This window comes from Marmota flaviventris, chromosome 1 (genome assembly GCF_047511675.1).
Source record: "Marmota flaviventris isolate mMarFla1 chromosome 1, mMarFla1.hap1, whole genome shotgun sequence".
NCBI classification, from domain to species: Eukaryota; Metazoa; Chordata; class Mammalia; order Rodentia; family Sciuridae; genus Marmota; species Marmota flaviventris.
Genome location: NC_092498.1, coordinates 55,254,593 through 55,266,854, shown reverse-complemented (window position 1 = coordinate 55,266,854; position 12,262 = coordinate 55,254,593). Strand labels below are relative to the sequence as shown.

Sequence of the window (12,262 nt, the reverse complement as noted above, 5' to 3'; positions counted from 1 at the left end):
GACCCAAAGTTAGGGATATACGAGGACCAGGAACAAAAGCTTTCTCCCTTAATTTCTACGCCCACTAAGTGTTTTGGGGAAAGTGCTTGAGGATATAAAGCACTTGCCTAGCATTTACAAGGCCCTGGGTTTGATCCTCAGCACCAAAAAAAAATTTTTTTTTAAAAAGTGTATGCCTATTCCCTTTTCGACCCCATTGTCTGTGAAAAGCACTCTACAATTTCATGGCTAATCCTATAAACTAGAGAGTCTGGCTCTACTTGCTTTTAAGACAAGCAGACGGATTCTCATTCTGGTTGAAGTTGATTTCAGACTCTGGTGATTCATTTACAGGATGTCCTGGCCTCTGAAATAAATGTCAGCACAATGGTTTAGGTAAAATTTAAATGCTAATATTAGAAAAAGTAACATCAACTGCCTTCATTAACTTGTAGTCAAGGAAACTAGTACTGACGAACAATTACCAGAACTTAAAAAAAAAAAAAAAAAAGTTTAATTATAGCCTCCCTTCTAATCAGGAGGAAGCAGTCTAGACATCTCTGTATAAACCTGGAAGCAAATAAGTGGAAGTCACTTTACCACATTCCTTCAGTTTAATTTATCAGGTCTCCAGAATGAGCTTTCTGCTTTGTAAATGTGTCTCTGCTTTAAGGCATCTGCTGTGCAAAGCACAGGACACACTGTCCTCTTACTGAAGGGCAGATACACAGGTGGGTGGCCTGACCAGGATTTGAGCAATTAGCTTGGAACTCACCCTACATGTGAGACTAACATCTTTTGCTTTTGTTAGAGACCAGAGATATAAGGCCTTCTTTTTAAAAATCAAGGAAAAGGATCCAAATTCTGGGTAATTTATGCTCTGTCTTTTAAATTAGTTCTGACTTTGTATATACATGACCTCTGAAGTTTAAAATCTGGGTTCACTCTTAGAAACAGGTAACACCTTGCCATTTCATTTTGGTCCTCTACTCTCAGGGTACCATGGCAACCAGGGCATTCTGAATAGGATCCTAATATCTAATGGAGGAAAGTGGGCAGAGGACCAAACCAAGAAATAAAAATGGATTCAGTGACTGGAATCACCTTGCAAGGCAGCAGTGCTTTGAATACCCTTTTTTGTGTGTGTGTGAATGAAAGATGAGGGGGAAAACCCAAGATTACTGCTCAGTATATAAGAGGATAAACCATTTTTAATGCACATTTCCAAATAAAAGATAAAAAAAAAAAGACTTTTGGAGCCCCTGGCAAAGGCCAGGTCTGTCTGCAGTCCTGGCTTTTCTTACTGATTGTGGTAGTGGCAGGAAATGTTTGGCGGATGCAACTGTACAAACTGAGGTGGGGGCGAGAGCCACTAGCCTAATCCCAGGACTCCCCTGGCTGGCTGCATTTCCTATCTGGATTGCTGGCAGAATGCGGAATCCCCTGCGCCTGCCCCTTAGGTCAGGTCTGGAGGAGGTGCAAGCACCCGATCGTGGATCCTCACCTGTAGGTGGCTGACAATACAGTAGGGTTCCGGTTTGTGCAGTCCGCACGTGGAGGTCACTGAGAGCTTCTGAGCTCGGCCTATGAGAAGGTCACCGGTGGCGGGGTAACAGCTGCCTTCAGCGCAACCATAGCTGAACTCCGGTTCTTGAGTGCGCACTCGGGTTCCGCACAAGGCTACAGGAAGAGCAAGCTACATGGTTGGGGGGTGGGGGGGGCACAAGCAGGGAATAGGCCCGAGAAAAAGAAAAAAACAGGAGGCGGGGACAGAGCTAATTCAGAAGAAAGCAGAATACACAGAAAAAAACACAAAGGAGCGATAAGAGAAGAGGCTGGAAAGGCAGGGTCTGGAGGAAAAAAACGCAGAAAGAAACCTACACACGTCATCAGGTCAGTCTAACAGCAGCTGAAGGCATCACTCCTGGAAAGCCCATCCCACAGTTTGCGCCCATCCTGATCCACCCCAGGGGCGCAAACTCCCATCACAAAAGGTGGATGTGCTGACCTGCCACTTGGACACGCCTAAACCGAGGCTCAGGGAGGCTAGCGGACACGCGCTGCACATCCGCGCGCACATGGCAGTGCGGCGCGCCTCCTCAGTATGTGTGCGTGGAAATTTGGGCGCGTGGAAATGAGCCAGCGTGGGGGGTTAAAGCGTGTGTGCATGCACGCGGGGGTCTCTGGTGATTCAGTGGGGGGACTAGGAGCTTGTAGCAGATGCCGCTTCCTCACGCAAAGGACAAATCTTTCGTTTCTGCAGATCTGAAGTGGCTTCAATGTTTCGCCATTTCGAAAAACCATCTAGTCCAGCTGTTTCTGGTGCCACCCAGAGACAAACAGCGATGGTTAATTAAAGCCACATGGCCCCAAATCAGTTCCCTGGACGATACCTACACTCGGCCCAGGCACTTTCCTGGGCAATTGAGTTTTTCGCAGATCCTCCACGGCAACCCCCGCCACCCTAGGAAGCCTGCCTTTCCTAATGGGTAAAATGAATTGGCCGAAGGTGCCTCCTCCGGAGCAGCAGGGGCGGGAGCTCTGGGCGCAGAGCCGGGGGATGCAGGTCCGCAGCCCTTCGCATGCGCCGTCCCCAACCACCACCGAGGTGAAGGTGGTGGCGTTTAATCCCAGGGAGATAATTTCCAACCAGTCCTGCTCCCGGTCCCCTAGGCTACCTTCGAAGCGAGGACAAACCGCTTTTGGGTTTCCCTTCCCCATGCCCAAGCGCCACCCCTCTCCCCACCGCTTCTCAGAATTACCTAAGAAACTGAAGGCGAACACCTGGAGCAGCCCCATATCCAGTCCCTACAGCCGAGGGGACACCGCCGAGGAAGGGAAACACCCCAGCCAAACTGCCTGCTTTTTCTTCTTCGCGTCTTCGTTTCTGGAGAGGTGGAGGGGGGGAAAAGGCGAATATTCAGGGAAAGGAGAAGGGCACTTCCATTTCCTGCCGCTCCCAAGGAAGAAGGGGGTGGGCTGGAGAAAGGGGGGGGGGGGGGGGGAATCATGCAGCCACTTTGTTCTTCTCACCCCACTGTGCGAGCGTTCCTGCCGGTCCTGGCAGCCCCCGAGCCCAAAGAAGGGAATTAGAAAGTTTAGCCTTGGGAGGAACCTAGGGAGGCGCCTCTGCTCATGCGCAAATGAGAGCAGGGGCTGAGGGGGCGGGCGGCTGCAACTCCGCGAGGAGGGGGTGAGGTCCGGGTCCCACCCCCCGGGGCGCTTCTTTTGTTTTAAGGCAGCTTCTAGGGCTGCTGCTGGGTTTTGGTTCCTCCAGTTTGCAGCGTGATGGTGGGTCACCACCAGTGCGCGTCCTGGGCCGGTGTGAGGGTGGGATGCGTTTGGGCTGGTTTCAGAGATAGGTGCTCAGATCACCCAGCCACCGGAATCAGTTGGGACCTACCTGGACTCGTACATTTACATTTGTAAGAAGTGAGTCATGAAAAGGTGCCCAAGGCTACAAACTCTTGCACAGGCGTTGGGGGAAGGCTGGTTACCCCTTAGAAAGAGGGTCAACTTGTCGGGTTTGTTGTTTGGAATGTGAACCCCCCCACCACACACACACACACATACCGACAGCCCCCAGAGTCTGAGATGGGCACATCTTCAATGTCTTCATATGAAAAAGGAAAATGCTATTCATTGTGTATTGTTTATACGCACACATTTATTCAGGACATGTTTACAATCTGTGCTACCGAGGTGGTCATGGCACTGAATTATGCGTTCTGTTATTAAAATCCTACTTCTTACCAAACACTGTCACTAATTCAGGTAATTTCTTGAACGACATTATCGTTAAGGCCTGTTTTCTCCATCTCTCTGCGGAAGAACTGATATACAGCCAGGAAGCTAGAGATCATTCTCACGAGAGACACACTTAAAAATTTCTGTACAGCACAATCTCGACAATTCTAGGGAGGAACTCCTTGGTATACAAATGAGGTGGTGAGGAGGGGGCTCTAATGAAGGGTCTTTAACAGCACTGTGAGTGGCTGGCTGGTTAAATAGAAGCTCACGCATCTCCTAGCGGTTGGACAGGAAAAAGAGGTTGGGGACCAACCTACTGCTGTGAATTAGCCAATTCTGATGTCCTTTACCATGGATGGAGTCAAAGTCTGAGCTTTGTTTAGTCCTTCTCTGACCAGTTGTGCCTGAAATGAGGGGAATGTAGTTAGTTGTTAGCACAGTCCGGAGATTTTGATTGTTTTCCAGTCCTGGAGGTGAAGGGTTTACATAGCTAAATGGTCAGTTTTTAACTTGGCTACAATGAGATAGGGCCAAGGGAAGTTTAATCATTAGACCATAGACAAAGCTACCCTACGAATTTATAAACATCCACTAATCTGGGGAGGCAGGAGCCTCAGGTCTTGATGAGGTATTAATTATTCACCAAGTAAGTATTGCCCCTATTGCAGCCTGAGTAGATTTTTGGTCTCTGATGATGCTTAAGATCTTGGGTGCTAACTGGGCAGTCCAGACAGCACTGAGAAAATCCTGGCTGTTGTGAGGGCTTTAATACTGTAATGGAGAGTCTATACAGATTAAATGGGGGGGAAAAATCTCTTCTTTGTTCAGCTTCTTAATACCCTGAACCAAAGTTTCATCTTACAGATTTCATCCACACAAATTGCAAGCACCATTCACCTCTTTCCTGAGCCTCCTTGCCACCTGTCCCTGGTCAGTGTCCCATCCCTTTGCAAAGGTTTATTTGCCATTAATACTCTTCAAAAGCTTGGCTGCCTTCCTGATCACCACACTCTTAGTAAATTTAACACTACTGAAAAAATTAGGGTTTTTTTTCTATAATTTGCAAATGTATTCGTAGGGGGCGGAATGTATGTAACACTTACCTTCTGACCACTCTATCCATGAATTTGTCACCACCAGTCCCACCTGCATCTTTTGTACTTCTCTCCTGGAGGGTACATCTTTTGTACCCTCCTCTCATGAGACCAGTGCTTTTACAGTAAAACTTGTTCAATTTTCCTTTCATTTTAAAAACAAAATAAGCCCTGCCTGTTTCCTGCCCCCCACTCCTCTCCTCCCTTTGACATTAGACTCAGGCTTTTGGCAGGACAGTCTGCACTTAGGTTCTCTGCTTCCTCCTGGTTTCTCCTTCTTCCTGTTGTAGTATAGCTTCCATCTCCAGCATTGTTCTTGCTAATGGCCATGTCCCTCTAACTGCTGTGCAATGGACTTTGTCCCACTTTGGTCCTGTTTGATCTCTTTGTGGCATATGGTTCAGATGATCGCTCCCTTCTTCAGACTGCTTTCTTCGTGACTTTCAGGACAGAATTCCAAAATTTTTCCGTAGGACTTCGACTCTTCCATTTCTCTTGTCCTTCTCTGATTTCTTAAGCATTGGTGCTCCCAAAGTTCCAGTCTCTTTCTTTCCATTCTGCACGTGCTCATCCACATCCAATAGGTCCACCAATGGCCTTGCTCCCACCCCTGCATCTATATCTCTAGCCTGTACTTTGTTCAGAATTTGCATGCAATTTCTAATAGGCCATTGAATAGCTCTACATTAATGACACATGGGTACTTCATATTCACATAAAATTGAACTCATCTCTCCATTGCACCACACAGAGCAAAATGAGTTCTTCTGTTTCCCACTTCAGTTATTAGTGCCATGATTCATCCTTTAGCTCAGGGAATGAACTGGGAAAAGTCAGGCTACATTACTAGTAGGAAACAAATGGTAGTCCCCTTATTTTCTTTTCTTTCTTTCTTTTCTTTTTTTTAAATTTCTTAGTTATAGGTGGACACAACGCCTTTATTTTACTTTATGTGGTGCTGGGGATCGAACCCAGTGCCTCACGCATGCTAGGCGAGCACTCTACCACTGAGCCCCAGCCCCAGCCCATAGCCCCCTTGTTATTAATAATGTAAAGCCACTAATAGCAGAGCATTAAACCTACCACAGGACTCTCTTGAATCTAACTGCACATATTACATGCCCATGAAGCAGCCTGGGAACATTGGACACCTCCTCTCCTGCACTCATTCCCTGACCCCCTCATTAGTTCCAGCCATTTCTACTTTCTTAGCAACTAGCTGTCATGTCCTCATTGCTCCAGCCTCATTGCCCTGCCTTCCTTAGTTCAGTGTCTCTTCACATCTGGAGCCTGCAGGTGCCCTCTGACGCTGTCCCTACTTCCAACCACTCTTGTCTGCAGTCAAGTCCTTCCTAAAACCCACAGAAGGAAATTTCAAAGGCACAACCTAGATCGTGTCATTCTCTCTTTTTTAATACCAGTAACTAAACCCAGGGACACTTACCCACTGAGCCAAATCCCCAGCCCTTTTTAAATTTAGAGACAGGATCTCACTAACTTGCTTAATGTTTCACTGAATTGCTGAGACTGGCTTTGAACTTGCAATATTCCTGCCTCAGCCTCTGGAGCCGCTGGGATTACAGGTGTGCACCACTGCTTCTGGCCTATATTATTCTCTTGTTCAGTAGCCTTCGGTGGTTTCCCTTTGCTCTTTCCTTGTACGTGACATATTTTATACTTTTATGACTTTCTCTCTCTCTGCTACATGGACCCACCTTGACCTTATCAACTTGATCAACTATATTCATCTTTGTAGATTCCACTTAAACTGGCTTTTTACATGAATGTTTCTTCCAGCGCCTTGTAAAAGCCCAAAACAGCATATATGACATAATGCTGTAACTATTTGTTTGTGCCCTTATCTCCAATAGACAGTGAGACAAGGACAAGTACTGTGTAACATTCATTTCTGCATGACCACTGGCTGGCATGCCATGGGGCACGTTAGAGGTACTCGAGAAGGAAAGAAAGACTAGTCTCTGCCTTTTAAAGACTTCCTTGGCTCTTAAATGTCTACTTTCTAGCTACCAAATTTTACATGTGAACAAGTTCTTTTTACCTGTTATATTCCATACAACTTCCTTGATTTCTGAAAATTTTACAAGTTTAGGAGAAATGAGTCTATTTTTTGTCAGCCTGCCCAAGACTTCACAGTGGCTGATGACACCCTCTCTTGTACTTACCTGGCACTACCTGCTTCTGCATGAAGAAATCATCACTGTTCTGCAGCATTTTGAATGGCCAATGGAATTGCAAATTGTTGGTTGTTCTGCCTTAAAGAATGTGAAACAGTTATCTCCCTGAGGCATTTACTATTTTTATCTGAAAAAAACCCACCAAGAATCATTTAAGTTTACCTTCACTCACAGTCTTAAAATGCCACATATGGGTGGCATCTTAAATTCTGATCAACAGTGAAACGACAGGGACATCACATTCAAGAACTTGATCATTTGGTCATAAAACCTCACTATTAGCCGGGTGTACATGCCTATAATCCCAGCTGTTCAGGAGGCTGAGACAAGAGAATTGCAAGTTCAAAGCCAGCCTCAGCAATGTCGAGGCACTAAGCAACTCAGTGAGACCCTGTCTCTAAATAAAATACAAAATAGGGCTAAGAATGTGGCTCAGTGGCCTAGTTCCCCTGAGTATAATTCCCAGTAATCCCCCCACGCCTGCAAAAAAAAAAAAAGCAAAATAAACCCCCCCTCATTATTTACATAAACTTGTGCTCATGAAAAACATTAGATTTTTGTTGCTTTGAAAATTAGCTTGAATTTTACTTTGTGAAATTCATAATTAATCTCACATACACATACAAAAAAAACTTCCTTGCATGTCCATTTCCTTGCAAAAAAACATGAATCTCTCTGGTTAAAAGAAAAATATCATCCAGTTTAGTTCATTTTAGGAATACTTCCAAAATTCATTCATGAACTGATGCTTCATGTGTGTTCAATTTCATACAAATTTCTTGATTTCCCAATATGTTTCAAGTTTAGGAGGTAACAATAAGATCAATGACCAGTAAAATTCAGGACAAATGTCAGAATACTTTTGTACATGTCTTTTATAATGTGTAGTTTGAAAACTTATAGTTTTTGTATTAAGTGTCCTTGTCCCTAGGAACTCTTTGAGGTCAAAACTCATACATTGCTGGTGGGACTCCAAATTAGTGCAACCATTATAGAAAGCAGTATGGATATTCCTCAGAAAACTTGGAATGGATCATCATTTGACCCAGCTATCCCACTCCTCGATTTATACCCAAAGGACTTAAAAATCAGCATACTACAGTGACACAGTCACATCGAGGTTTATAGCAGCTCAATTCACAATAGCTAAACTATAGAACCAAACTAGATGCTCTTCAACAGATGAATAGATGAAGAAAATGTGGTATATATACACACAATGGAATATTACTCAGCCTTAAAGAAAAATGAAATTATGGCATTTGCAGGTAAATGGATGGAGCTGGAGAATATCATGCTAAGTGAAATAAGTCAATCCCAAAAAACCAAAGGCCGAATATTTTCTCTGATTTATGGATGCTAATTCACAGTAAGGCAGTAGGTAGGGAAAAATAGAGGCACTTTGGATTAGGCAGAGGGGAGTAAAGGGAAGGGATGGGTAAGAAGGATAGCAGAATGAATCAGACATTATTACCCTATGTACTTATATTATTACACAACCAATGTGATTCTTCAACATGTACAACCAGAAGAGTGAGAAGTCGTATTCTATTTATGTAAAACATGACAAAATGCATTCTACTGTCATATATAATGAATTAGAGCAAAATTTAAAAAGAAAAGAACTGTTTTGTTAAGGTTTATATTCCAGCCACCTGGGAGAGTTTCTAGTTTCTGGATTTGAGTATATTATATATAATATTTACTTGTTACATGAATAAAATTGAATAACCCTTCTTTCTAACAGTTAAGAGATCACAAAGGGGTCATTATTATTATTACCTTCCATAACATGCAAACCATCAGGGCCTGAATCAGACAGGGGCCAAGGCATTTTAAGTCTTGGATCATGTAACAGAGACTGTTGTTTGGGTTGACATTAATATCCATTCTCCCTTCATTTGGCCACCTCCCTTGGATTTTTCTTGAGGGGCTAGCCCTCTCGCATTTGGATGAGGCTAATCCCTCCATCAGCTCCAGGCCAATTGGGGTATTTCCATCTCCTTTCCCTTGGTTGGTTTAGGAGTAGATATGAAACTCAAATTTTCCAGTTAGAGCAACTCTGGGATTTTTGTGGGCATTCCTGGGAAGCATTCCTCTCTCCATACCAGACTTGTAGTTATGTGGATGTCAACCTGGAACTGGGAGAGGCTGCAAGAGACTGGAGTCAACACAGAGGAAAGCTGAAAGGTGAAATCTTAAGGACCACCTTGAAGTATCTTGATTCAGCTATGCCTGAAGGCAGAATATATTACCTTAGCCAATAATTTTTTTTTTTGGACATGTAGCATGAAAGATATAAATCTTTGTTGTTTTTAACCCGAGATTTGAGAGGCTCCCCTCACCCCCTTAACTGCAACATAATGTAGCCTATGCTGACTGATGCTGGCAGGTCTTTATCAACATTGTCTTAAGAATAATCACACATCACTTTTGAGATCCCAGTATCTCAAAAGTGATGTCATGATGAGAATACCAAATTCTGTGCCTGACTGTTTTAAGATAGTGACTAAAATAGGTTCAAGAAGGCCTCATCTAAGCTACAGGCATTTTGCAAGATTCAACACTTGCTGCACTTTGCTTCCCAAGAAGGTAGCAAGATCCAAGGGGAGATAGGGTGGCACTTCATTTCTGCCTGCCTACGCCCATGAATTCCAAATTTTTAAAGTTCCAATCTGTATTTAACAGGAATACCATAGAAACACTCTAAATGGGGCAAGTTTTTTCAGTTCACTATTTATTCTTTGTTTGTGAATTTGGGCACCTGATTGTTAACCTGACTCTTTAAAAATGAGCTGCAGAGAGATTGATGTCTGAGGAAGGGAGAGACAGCTGTAGGAAGGCTCTTTAAAGGAAAATTGTATCAGATTCGTAGTGGGATTCACTTAAATTTAGTCAATTGTATGCCTTATGATTTGAATGCTAGCCATCAACCCAAGCTTCCTTTTATCTTCATAAAGTGAATCACTATGTTTACTGGAAAACACTGATGTCAGACTAAGTAAGTAATGGTTAATATTTACTAAATTTTGAACTGGGGGAGCTTTTAATTAAAATTCAGTTCATCTCTTAAAGAAATCCACCTCAAGTTTTATTTTAAAAGATTTGGAATAATTTTATTTCAGCTTTCTTTCTCTAGTTTCAGAAGGAAGCTACAATTCTGTAAAAGCCAGAGGAGAAAAATGAATTCTCTTTATTCCAGTATTTAAATTTTGAAGTCTTCCTTTATTCTGTTTTATCTAAATTCTGTCTGTTTGAAAGGTCAAGGTCAGATTTCCTAGTGGGCCCCCAAAATCCTTACCACACTTCCCCAAGCATTCCTAGAACTGGACCTGGCAAACAGCAAATACTTAGAAAATGCTTATTGAATGAAAAGTGCGTTGTATTTAACAAATATCTTAAACCTGGTAAGGTTCTGGCCATGTCTTTGTCCCGAGTCTCACAGTGATAGGTTTGCAGCTAGAGTAGATTAGATTATCTCACAATTCTGGGTTGTTAATCATTACCCAGGGTGATCCAGGAAACTGGGCTTAATTAGCAAGTTAAACACTCTGCTATTATTCATGGCTTGTACCGTGGGGAGAGCAGGTCTTAATTCCCAATCCAGTATTAATGCCCTGGGAAAACAATCTGTGCTCTGAGCACATTTTTAGAAGTTGTAGAAATGTTAGTAAAAACCATCTCCTTTCTCAAACAGCTGCAGTTTTGCCTCCTCTCTCCCAACCGTAATGACCTTGGCCTTGGAGATGAATTAACTCTACGACTGTAGTTCATCTAGAGAAGAAGAGGGCTGCTTCTCTGGAGAGAGCATTAATTTCATCATGGCTGCGGCGCTTACTGCTTCCAAGGCTGCTAATCAGATTTATGAAGACCGTCCCACCTAGCATAGAGCGGCTGCACTTTATCACATCAGAAACAAGTCAGCACTAGGTCTCTCTCCAGGATTAGGTGCTGTTTCAAATATTGGGCTTTTTGCCAACCTGAGATGTTGCAGGATGTGTTTGCTGTATATGGTGTAGCTAATGAAATGCCAGTGTGAGCCTCCATTCTGGTGAGGATCTAGGACTAAATGATCCCTCAGAGGTCCTTTTGGAAATCATGAAACAGGGAGTGGAGAGTCGAGTCATCTGGATATCCCGAGGACTTTTTCAATCCTGTGGAGATAGTTACCATGATTTGATTTACCTATGACTATCTAATGAGTACCTTAAGCCTCATCAGCAACATCTCTCATTCTTTAGCAAACATTTTTTGGGGGGGTGGGGTGGGTACTGGGGATTGAACTCAGGGACACCCGACCACTGTGCTGCATTCCCAGCCCTATGTTGTATTTTATTTAGAGACAGAGTCTCACTGAGTTGCTTAGCACCTCACTTTTGCTGAGGCTGGCTTTGAACTTGGGATGGATGCTCCTGCTTCAGCCTCTCGAGTGTCTGAGATTACAGGTGTGCGACACTGTGCCTGGCTAGCAATCATTTCTTGAGCACATATTATGTGCCAAGCATGACGTGTACAGACCAGGATTTTCTGAAATACATTTGCTGTTGGTAAAATAAACAAGGGTTCAATTGAAGATGATGGAACAACAGGGGTTTTATTTTGATTTGTTTGTAACACTGGGGATCAAATCCAGGGCCTTATGCATGTCAGGCAAGTGCTGTACCATTGAGCTACACACATAGCCCCCCAAAATGATCTACTTTTTTTAAAGAAAGCAAAAGCACATTTATATAAACATAAAAAGTGATAAAGTCCTAGGAGGAGGAATAATAAATAACAGTAGGTATTTTAGGGGGAAAATACAGGAATTGTTTGGGGTGGGAGTAAAAGGAGACTCCTGCCTTACTCGTCATTTTTTTTTTTTTTTTAAACAAGGAGAGCATTTTCATCAGAACAAAAATTCTAGCCAAAACTGTCCTGAAGAATGAATGTTTACTATAATTTGAAGAAAGTAGGCTATTGAAGTAGACTATGAATGTTGACTGAGTCTGAATTTTTTCTTTGAAATACAAACTCAAAGGCCTGTGGAATTAAAGATTCACTAGTCATCCGTGAAAGACATGACAGGCTTTTCCTTTGGGACCATGGTAAGCCCCATTCCTCTGGTGCCTCAGTTTCCTTATCTATAAAATAGGTACAAAGTTCAGGTGCCTGAGTCAGTATTTGAAGTCTGGCCCCTACACAATCTTGCCGTGGTCTCTGCATTCTCTGTTTATCAGCCTCCCCTTCCACCCCATCCACTTC

The 12,262-nt window shown here is 43.4% G+C and overlaps 1 protein-coding gene across 1 annotated transcript in view; it reads right to left on the bottom strand.

Moving 5' to 3' along the window:
* The window catches only part of Lamb1 (laminin subunit beta 1), a 72,280-nt gene extending 69,180 nt beyond the window's left edge, over window positions 1–3,100 (bottom strand). The window contains exons 1-3 of the mRNA XM_071612897.1: window positions 3,013–3,100; window positions 2,742–2,866; window positions 1,484–1,659 (exon numbers count right to left, since the gene is read on the bottom strand). Coding sequence (XP_071468998.1) covers window positions 1,484–1,659; window positions 2,742–2,778 — 213 coding nt within the window. The 5' untranslated portion in view covers window positions 2,779–2,866; window positions 3,013–3,100. The remainder of the gene's footprint in view (window positions 1–1,483; window positions 1,660–2,741; window positions 2,867–3,012) is intronic.
* Window positions 3,101–12,262: the final 9,162 nt, after the last annotated feature.